Raw genomic sequence first — 10,633 nt, 5'->3', positions numbered from 1 at the left:
ACCCTGACCCTAACCCTAACCCTAAATGTTAGGGACGTTACCGCGTACGCCGTTATTATTATAAGCGCCTCTTTTTTAAATAATAAACCGCGCCGATATATATATTATTTAATCGTAATATCGTTATATAATATATATAAAAAAAGAGTTAATATAGCCGGTTATATTATATTTATTCTTATTTTATTCTCGTGTAAATAAAAAAAAGTTTAAAAAAAAGATTTAAAAAAAAAAAAAAAAGTTCGCCCGCCGAAATGTGCGTACGAAATATATATTTAAAAATAATTTATTTTATTCGTTTTTTTATAATCGTTAATATTACTTTAACCTAAACGAACCCCGACGTACTTTAAATAAGGGGGCGCGCGGTATACAACACGTTAATTAACCGCGTTACCCTGTTACGTGTTATTCTGTTACGAGCCGAGGGGGGCAAGCCTATACGCCACACCGAATCGCGAAATTATTCTGCTCGAACAACCGGCGGAATGATGCTTAGGTGACCGCAGTACCGTTAACTAGCCTATAATTATTATATAAAGGTTTATTAAGTTTAAATAAATTGCCTCCGCTCGCTCGAGCTATATTAATAATTTATTAATAGTAAGCCGTAATTAATTCGAAAATCCGTTTTATAATAAATATTATTAATAAATTATACTTAATAATAACTTTACAACCTCATTTTTATACTATATACGATTATTTAATAACTTCGGTAATTATTATATTAATTATAAATAAATTAATTACGTTTTAAAGTATATAAAGAACGACGTTCGCGTTAATATAAAAAATAACGAGGCTATTAATAATATTAGAATTCGTTGTCCGGCTACTCGAGCGCCCCCGGCGCAGCTTAGTAATATTAAGCACACGATTAATTTAAATTAAAAGACTTAAAATTATATAATAAGCTTATATAATAAAATAATTACGATAATTTCGATAACAACCGATAAGTTTTATATAAATTAATAATATTTACTTTAATTTTTATCATTTATTTTTTTATAATAATATCGTTATATAATAAATAATATAAAATTAACTTATAATATATAATTAGTTTAAAAAATATTATAATACTTTTATATTAAAACCTTATTTTTATTATAACCGAGATCTTTTTTTTATAAACTTTTATTTATAACGTCGTATATTAAATATTAATTTTATAAAACTTTACTCTAGTTTTATAATTTTTAAAAAATTTAATAACTATTTCTATTTAAATCCTACTCCGATTCTTATATAAGATCCTACGCTTAAAATTCCCGCTACCCTACGCCACACGGGTATATTTTATAGATCCGCTGTACGATTTTATATATAATATATGTTAAGTCGCGATTTCTTAGCCCTATTATAATATTAAACATAAAAGAAAATTTTATTTTAAAAATAATTCACTTAAGTAATAACTTATAATTAAGCTTTAAAATAAAACGAGTTATTAAGTTAATAATAAAAAAATATCTTTAATTATATAGTTTTTTTAAATTTTATTAAAGCGTTATTAATTAAAGTAATAAAAAAAAAAAGTAAAGAGAGCCACTGTCTTAATAAAGACTCTAAATAATTAGCAGGCAGTTTTATTATTCTACCCGATTATATTAATCGCTGCGATAATACGATTACTGGATTAATAAAAGAAGAGCTGCCTGTGGCTAAAAGCGTTACGGGCCTAGCCGTTATGGCTGGCCTTGTCAATCCACACCTAATGCACCTTCAGAGGTCAAATCAAACACAAAGGCCCATCTCGGAAACCGGACTAACTGTTTCCCCGCTCTTTCAGACTTCATCCCCGATTGACCCACCCACCTCCATCTGCCTACCACACCAACCTTCCTGCATCATTAATCCACTACCTCAATATTATTACCTCCACCTTTGTCACAACACCTTCATCAACACCTCCGTCAAGACACATCTCGATCGAAGAAACGTCTGTACCTCGCGCCCTGAGCCAGCATTCCGGTTTCTACCCAGCAAACGGCTTGACTGTCCTTTGCTGAAAGATCCGGGGCTTGTGGGAAAGGATCCACGCTTCCAGCCTCGCAGTTTTGGGCTGGAGGAGACATGGAAGCTGGATTGCTTGTCAGCGAAACTGGCCTTCTCGGTTGATTTGTCGTTTGACTTGGACTTTGACTGATTGATTTGCTTGACTTTGCTTGACGCGCGACCGGCTGCTTTGGCCTACTTGACCGGCGGTGAGTGATCGCAGACTTGGTGAGCTAACAGTCTATAGCATCGTCATGTCGCAAACAACTACCGCCTCAGAACCCTCTTCGTCGCCCGAGCAGGATGAGACGGCCGATCTGCATGTCACGTCAGCAGCACCCGCCCTCATTGAATGGAAGCATGACGACGCGACGACCTTGCTGAGCGACCCCGATCCTCGAAGCCAACACATCACATTCCAGATGCGCCATCTCCATGATCCCGAGCAGCCCGCCGCGTCCTTTGCGCTCCACATCCCCGCCAAGCTCAAGGGCTCGAGCCGCGACACCCAGATCCTCGTCCTGATCCCTCCTGCTCGCATCCTCTCGCTCGAACAAGAGTCGTCCGTGACGGCGCCCAACACCAAGCTCGGCTCGCGCCCGGTTTGTCGCTTGACCTTTCGTCTACGCAGCCCTGTCGACATCGTCGTGCCAGCAGAGGTTCCCGTCTCGCCCCTGCGCGCCCTCAAGGCCGCCACAGGACAGGTTCTCGATCTGCTGCCGTCACTCGGTCGCGTCACGCGCCTGGTTCTCTACGTGCCCGCCACCGCCTTCCCCAAGCACAAGCTCGAGCCCATCTGTGCCGCCGTCGCCGAGGGCCGCCTCGACCCGACCGACCGATCCGACGACTTGGCGAGCCTGTACGGCGGCAGCGGGGGGCGGATCCTGCGGTTCGACGACATCGACGATGCCCCGCCGATGTATGACGAGCTTCCACCTTCTGCGCCCATGGCCCCGCTTCTACCAGAGGCCTCCAAATGTACGTTTCTCCGATGAATCCTATTGCGCGCATCACCATTCCATAACTAACAGCTCGCCTCTTACAGCTTTGCATCACAAGAACGGCCGGAAACGCTCGCGACGTGACCGCGACAGTGGAGGCTCTGCCGAAGAGGGCCGCAGCAGGTGCTGCAGTAGTGACGAGGTCATGATGGCCCTGGTCGCCATGCGCAAGCAGATGGCCATGCAGGAGGACCGCATGAACCAACAGGACCGGCGTATCGCCGAACTCGAACATCAGGCTACGCGTTACCAGGTGGAGCTCGAGGGCGCGCACAAGCAAACCGCACAGCTCCGTCAGGAACTCGATGATGCCCAGGAGCAGATTGCACTGCTGCAAGGCCGCGTCGACGTGGTGGAGCAGGAGGATCTGGGCAGGCTAGACCTGGAGATCTGTGGGCTGCGGGGAGGATTTGGATGCTCTGCAGGAGATGGAGGAGCGCGGATTGGATAGTGATGCCGAGGATAGAATCACGAATGCTATCACGGATCGTGTCACGTCAGAGATGCTGGACTCGGGGATAGCGTGCAATGCCACAGTGACATTTTCGAGACCGTGAAACCATGCGCCTCTCGGGGCGCGACTTGTTATGTGATGTTGCCGGTGCCCGTCATAGCCCAAGACTTCGATGATGTGGTCGACTTGTTCCAATGCGAAACCAGACACCTTGACAATATACCTTGCTGATGGGCACACTGATAGCGAGTTCCGGAATCTTTCAGTGGGCCTGACCGCTTTCGTCCATTGTCATGAGGCGCCTTGTGCGTGGCGTGGAGTGCACCGCCTAGTAAACCCAAAAAGCTAAATCCAACATCCTCGCTCACGTGACTTTATGCGACAGCCGGCCGACCAGGGGAGGAAACTCGGTGCCACTGGGGAATCCGAAGAATCGCGTTCCAATCTACACATGGTTGATGCGAGCTTACTCACCCTAGGATCCCGAAGTCATTCGCCATCTCGGAAACAGCTACATTGCAACATGACAAGTTCCTGTTCTACTCTTGACCATGCGCTGATCTTCAATCTGGCCGATCACCCGTCTGTGTTGCCTTTGCTCAGCTGCCGGCTGCCAAAAAGCAAGCACAGGAGGTGGCTTCTCCAGACCTGAGACAGCCCAGAATGATTGACGTTATCAACACGTTGCATGAACACAACATTCGTGTTTCTCAGTGAGCTGCAACAAGTGCCAGCCGAGAAACTAGCGATGCGGGCCAAGAGCCGAGTCAAGAAACGAACCAAGGACGACCACTAGTCGTTAGTCGTCGATCTGGTGCTGCTTAAATAATCCCGAGAGAAAATTGCGATTAGCTACATACTGGCGGATATAACTGAAACCATGGTGCTGATCTAGCCCAGGCGCATAAGGCACGACCCACATTGCCCAATAGTCCGGGACACTCCATCTGTCACAGCAAACATGGCCATTAGAGGAAACCCTTACGGTCACGAGTTTTCCACGTTGGCTTCCACACCATATCTATGCCTCCGCTACTAGGAATTGATGTGCGCCGGGACTAGTATAGCGTGTATATCCTAGAGACCTTGGCAGCTACCGAGGCCGTCCCCTCTTCTAGCTATAGCCGCGGGGCCGAGGTTCTGGAAGGAGGAATGTCTTCTTTTGGCTATGGACGCGGACCGAGGAGGCTTTCTCGATATATGTGTGACCCCTTGGCGACTATCCGTCCCCCGTGGCGCCTGCGCTTAGACCTGCACCAGTATTATCGTTGTACGATGGTGGCTGATCGTCTGCTCTTTTGTGCGTCTTGCTAGGCTATATGGAATACCAACATCGAACGACACACTTCAATCGCCAGTCTCTAAAGTCAAACCCAATATGTATAAAGACGACGACCGTCGCTGACCTTCCACTAATTCAGTCCATCTCATCACAGTTCATCTCATCCCCATCCCATCACCAGCAGGTCTATTTCCCACTCTTTTTTTAGGTTTCCGCGCCTTCCTCTCTTTCAAGCATCCCCCGGCAAGTTCTGTGAACGGCCCAGTCAATCATTCAGCAAGATGAAGTCCACATTCTTTACCACTACCGTGCTCGCCATGCTCAGCGTGGCCAGTGCTCTGCCTGTTGAGCAGGTCGCGGAGCTAGATGCGCGCCAGCTTGGCTCGACGGAGAACGACTTGAAGGATGGCAAGTGCGCTGGCAACGTCTTCATCTTTGCTCGCGGCTCGACTGAGATTGGCAACATGGTAGGCCTTTTCCCCCTTTGCCCTAACACAAAGCTATTCCGGTGGCTAACCCATACTCAGGGAACCGTCTGTGGCCCCCAGACCTGCTCGGGCCTCAAGTCGAGGATGGACGGCGACGTCATCTGCCAGGGCGTTGGCAGCCAGGATGGCTATGCCGCCGACCTGCCCAGCAACTTCCTGCCCAAGAACACCAACAGCGGGGCCATTGATGGCGCCGTCAAGCTGATCGAGCAAGCCACCGCCCAGTGCCCTGGCTCCAACATCTTGCTCGCCGGATACAGGTATGTGCCACCACACCCTTGCTCAAGAAGTCACAAACAAAGCTAACCCACAACTCTCCGCGCCCACAGTCAAGGCAGTGCTGTCATGACCAACGCCATCCAGGCCCTGGATGCCACCACCCAGAGCATGGTCAAGGGCGTCGTCATGTACGGCTTCACGCGCAACGCCCAGGACAAGGGCCAGGTCCCTGGCTTCCCCACCGACCAGACCAAGGTGTTCTGCGCCGCCGGCGACCTCGTCTGCCTCAACACGCTGACCATCACCCCGGCCCATCTCACCTATGGAGTCAACGCGCCGGCGGGTGCGTCGTTCCTGGCTGGGACCGCGAACGGAAATTAGGTGTTCCTCTTCCCACTTGGGTTTTCTTTCTTTCTTTCTGTATGAGACGAGCTCGGACTGGTGGTTCATGTAGACATGAATTAAGTTATGTTCATAGCTGTGCTATCTTTCTGGGGTTTGGGATATATGTTATGGTAGGAGGATGTTTCACCGTTGAATTTACACATGATATCCAAAATGAATTTGATTGCCTCGTGATGTTCAAAATTGCACAATTCTGCTCGGCAACAAAGTAACCTCTGTCCCCAAGGTGCGGTGGCCACGGATCCAGGAGCCGTTGCTAGGTCAGGCGGCAAACGGTCCGACCAAAAGATGAATACAGCATCGGAGGGAACCTCCATCTTGTTTCGCGCAGAGGGTAACTGTAACCTCAGCGTAGCTCCGGTATCGGATGACTCAGGGGGTCTCAGCACTATTCCCGACCTTACTAGTCCAGCATCCGCCCCATTCATTAAGTACAATGACTGTCGGTAGGCCCAGATAACATCCGGCCGCCAGTACTTGCAAGTCTGTACGCGAACCTGCTAGCACGAGGACACTGTCAATGCGTACTTTGAATCCAGATGTGTAATTAACCAATTCGCGAGGGTTCATGTGACTCATGGTGGTGCTATTGGAATCGCTGCGGCCCTTCGGAGTCATGCAGTGCAACTTCCGCACGCCCAGAAGCCCTGCTAGGACAACGACAGGGTCCGGCTCAAAACGCGGCTCACCATGTAGCCATCCGCACATAACATGTACAGCCAGGACACCCATCTCCTTTTTCTCTGGTTCGAGCGTGAATAGCACACTTTCTTCAATCAGCGGCTTTGACGGGATTTGCTGGAGAGCATCGACATCAGATATGGCTTTTCTGCGATTCATGTCGTCTGGAATGTCTAGTCCATAAAGCTGATCGCGTGGGATCATTGGCATTGAGTGCTTGTATTACTGAAGAGGCCGTGCGCCATGCCACGGTATATCCGCAGAGCTGGGCCGCGTCAACGGTCTATCCATAATGACGGCATTCTGGGCTGGCTAGTCGTCCTTTCCAAACCACCATGAGAGCCACGACTACCAGGTCTATATACCACTTGAACCTTTGCCCTTCCATATCATTGTATTTCAAGAAGCGTAACACTTTGTGCAGTACAGAAGCGGCAAGGCGTGCTAGATCAATGCAAGTGCCTCCAAGTGAGCCCAAAAGTGCCTATCGGCAAGTTGTACGAGATTCGATGACATCTCCACGGCCTCGATAGAATTATAGTAAGGTCTGTTCGGCATGGTTGGCGCGAATTATTGCTTAGTAATCGTGGCTCCTCGAGCATTTCATAGCTTCTTCCCACAGCAGCCTGGACTTGCCTCTCATGGTCCTTATCAGAGTCAAGTTTGAATTGGGACGGTAGGAGCATTGATATCTCGAGCTGCCCTTTAAAGACAGGGATGAATCAATCCATGACCAACAGAACGGGGTTCGAAGGTAGCATATGCAATCAGTTGCTGTGTATATTCTTCGTTATGGATAGTGAAGCTACATGAGAATCAGACAGTCTGCTGTCCACTACTGCGACTGTTCATTTCTCTGACCACGTTAACAGGGGTGTGTTCGGCCGTATTGCCGACCGTACTGCCAGCGCCTTGCACGTCCCTCAGGGAGATCAGATCGGTTGTATCTCGGTCGCTGGTTTCCCATAGACCGCGACGTCTGCGCTGTTTCGGCTGGTATAGCCGGTACTGTGGGACAGCTGGGCCCGAACCGCTGTCTTTCCCAGCACGGGATACAGATCGTAAGAAGGAAGCGATCGACGCGGACTTAGGAAGGGTCTTGAATACCCTTGGTAAGGCGGGAACTCCCATGATCAGAAACCCGGCTGCTACCTCCCAGATCGTCCATATGGCTACCCCAGACATGGTGTAGACCACGTCCTGGGTATCGAGGATATTGACAAAATACGCTGCACGCGCGATGCCAAATACCCATGCACTTTCACAAGTGCCAGGGTTAGAATACGATTTCCTGGAAGAAGAATAAGAAGAAGGAGGAAAGGTATTTGCACGAACCTAAGACCAATCACGAACAGTAATGACATGCCCCACTTTTGACGATGCGACATTTGGAGTTTCCAGATGATGCTCTGCGGCATGGCCAGAATAGCCGTGTCGGAAACAAGGTTCACGACGGTGACGGCGACATGCAAGTACGTCCTGGGGACGTTCCATTGGTGGTCCCAATATCCCGGATAAGTAGAGAAGTCCCACATGATGTATTGAGTCCCAGCGAAGAGGCCCTAAAGGGGGAGATATCATCAGTTCGCTATTTATAATTACTTCTTATTCCAGCTACATGCTTTACCCAAAGCTCGACTTACCAATGCTACGACCATCAAGAGGTATTCGACGAGGAACTTTTTAGCGGCTACACTGCTAACCAACCGCACCAAGACCGCAATTGTTGAAATGATGGAGCTGGAGATAAGGATGCCGTACCCTAGCGCGTGGTTCCCGCCAGGCTTGGCGAAGTTGGGCACCACTCCAGGCGGCGGTTCCATCGCGGTTTCATCGGGGAAAGGGTCCATATGGCGTGTAGAAAGAGAGCAAGGCCCAGAAACAGTGAAAAGACACAATGAAAAGGTCTGGATGAACATCCTTCACAGGGACATTAAATACAGCAAGCAAGGTTGTGTGTAACCTGAGACAGAGAGGGACCATATCCGAACGAAGCGTATCCCTGCGAACAATGTAAGGGGATGGAACGACTGCCTTGTAATCTACCTGTAAACGAGGTAAGGGGCTGGAAGGATCGCCATACAATCTACGGAGGTCCCCTCCAAAAGAAATTTATCACCCCTGTCGCCAAGACCGACCTTGGAGCCGTCCTGTCAGCTGGCGTTACGATGTAATTAATTCCGACAGTTTATACCTTAAACGTAGATCTTTAACTGGTTAAATAATCCTTGTCCTATTCTGTACGAGCTGGTCAGTCTTTTACGGTATAATGGCAGCTGGTGCGCAGCTGTGCCAAGGGACTTGGCGACAGGGGGGGATAAAATACTTTTGAAGGGGAACTCCGTATACGGACAACTTACATGTACCGCTAACCTCATAGTGTTAGAAGGTTGAGTGTCCTCAGCGTCTTACCACGACCAGTAAGAGGCCTCTAATCAACACTTGGCTCTCTGTACTTTGTGTACATATTTGGGGATCAATTTCACCTCTTTTACCACACGAGTTCAAGTTGAATACTTCATTTTCAGTTAGCTCAGCCATAGCTCCAGTCGGTGCTCTTACGCTTATATAGAATGACCATTGATTGGGGGGCGACTGCTCAAGATGGCCAAATCTCAGCATATTAAAAAACTTTCAATGCAAGACAGCATCTCCCAGCCTTCCACTGCAATGTCGAGGGTTCCCCTAGCGTACGCCGTGTGACGCAGTCTCTATTCGAGACGATAGGTCCATACTTGGATAGGCCAAAATTGACCACCTGCGGGCCGTCGATCAGGAATTGAATGATATCCAGTTTCATGACATCGATTGGAGATGACAGCTTTCTTTGCTCACCAAAGCCCTGCTTTCTGATCATCGTGGTGCGGAAGAGTTCCAACAGGATGGAGTCGCCGCCGAGTACTCAGTACGAGTCGACTATATCCTGCGTGCTCATTTCGAGCGGGTGATGATGCCCCAGCTCTAAGAGGCTGCAACGCTTTGTGATTTGGATTGAGAAGGGGCTCGGAGAGAGCCAAGCCGGTCCCGTGGAGAATTGAGCGACGAAGAGCTGAGCGACGAGCTTGATAACATGCTTGCCATCAAGCCTCATCCAGACTGTCCATGCCCTCACCTCTATATTCAAGGAGAAATATTATCCCGAAACGTGTGAACCAAAACCTGTTCGAAAGATTCTCCCGCCGCACATGCTACATTCCACAGCGGACCACCTGCAGTTGGGCGCTACGAAGCCTCCGACTGGTGCTATGAGGTATAGCCTGATGATATTCCGCGGAAAGATGGCCCCGTATTGCTTCGTCACGAGCTTCGGGCTGGTGGGTAGCGAAGAGGCATCGTGCGTAGTCACGTCACAGTGAGCTCCTGGTGGCATGTAATAATGAGTAAGTAGTAGAAAACCAAGTGCCATCTACAGGAAAGAAGCAGTACAGAGGTAAGGGCTCTTTTGGGGGTAATCATATACAGAAGAAAATACAGTTAGTAAACAGAGAATCACTGCTAGGGAGTGTTATAAGGATACACCATACGTCAATTTGGCTGTGTCCTAAGTGGCTGGGGCAGCACCACAATTTAATGAAACCTCAAAGAGACTCCAGCAGATTTGGTGTTGAGGGACCGGGGAAGAAGCGAGTGCCAAATCCTCTGACCGAAGCTTGAAATATATCAACAGGGGCCTCGTCACTCTGTGCGCTTCTCGTCGAGGATGGCTACGGTGTGCCCCTCAAGCACATATACCAAATGTTCTTCACACTTCAAGGCACATATAAGGATCAGCCAACCTACTTCCAAAGCCAGCGCCAAATTCGTGGCACTGTTCCGGCTGACGAACACGAATAGTTATAGGGCTGGTGTGGTCGAGTCACTGGTGCAAAAGCAGGCTCGCGGGGTCCAGCCCAGGAACAATGACAAGAGCCAGCCGATGCACTTGTACAGAAAGGAACTTTCTCTCCACTCAACTTCGATCCGATGCCACGCTAGTTCAGTAGACACGAACACCAGCAGGATGCCTTCTACGGGCTATCCCACTGCCAATCTAGACGTGTGACATGGCGTGCAGCAGAGCCTCGCCCATTGCCAAATCTAGAGTCGGATTGCCAATATT

General features: G+C 48.8%; 3 protein-coding genes across 3 annotated transcripts; 1 reads left to right on the top strand and 2 right to left on the bottom strand.

Annotated features, from left to right (window-relative positions):
* Positions 1 to 5,022: 5,022 nt before the first annotated feature.
* On the top strand, positions 5,023 to 5,829 carry PG994_015411 (cutinase; the record flags this gene model as incomplete). Its single annotated transcript, XM_066866818.1, has 3 exons — positions 5,023 to 5,208; positions 5,269 to 5,489; positions 5,559 to 5,829. The coding sequence occupies 3 exons, from the start codon at positions 5,023 to 5,025 to the stop codon at positions 5,827 to 5,829; spliced, it is 678 nt and encodes a 225-aa protein (XP_066707521.1).
* Positions 5,830 to 6,225: 396 nt separating this feature from the next.
* On the bottom strand, positions 6,226 to 6,744 carry PG994_015410 (uncharacterized protein; the record flags this gene model as incomplete). The annotated part of the gene is made up of 1 exon (XM_066866817.1): positions 6,226 to 6,744. One exon carries the CDS (start codon positions 6,742 to 6,744, stop codon positions 6,226 to 6,228), a length of 519 nt encoding a protein of 172 aa, XP_066707520.1.
* A 606-nt stretch (positions 6,745 to 7,350) lies between these two features.
* Positions 7,351 to 8,357, bottom strand: PG994_015409 (uncharacterized protein; the record flags this gene model as incomplete). Its single annotated transcript, XM_066866816.1, has 3 exons — positions 7,351 to 7,792; positions 7,870 to 8,096; positions 8,178 to 8,357. 3 exons carry the CDS (start codon positions 8,355 to 8,357, stop codon positions 7,351 to 7,353), a joined length of 849 nt encoding a protein of 282 aa, XP_066707519.1.
* Positions 8,358 to 10,633: the final 2,276 nt, after the last annotated feature.

The sequence above is a fragment of the Apiospora phragmitis genome (genome assembly GCF_038363925.1).
Source record: "Apiospora phragmitis strain CBS 135458 chromosome Unknown utg000017l:1.0-59671.0:1.0-59731.0, whole genome shotgun sequence".
In the NCBI taxonomy this organism is placed as follows: Eukaryota; Fungi; Ascomycota; class Sordariomycetes; order Amphisphaeriales; family Apiosporaceae; genus Apiospora; species Apiospora phragmitis.
This window is presented reverse-complemented; position numbering and strand designations above follow the sequence as displayed.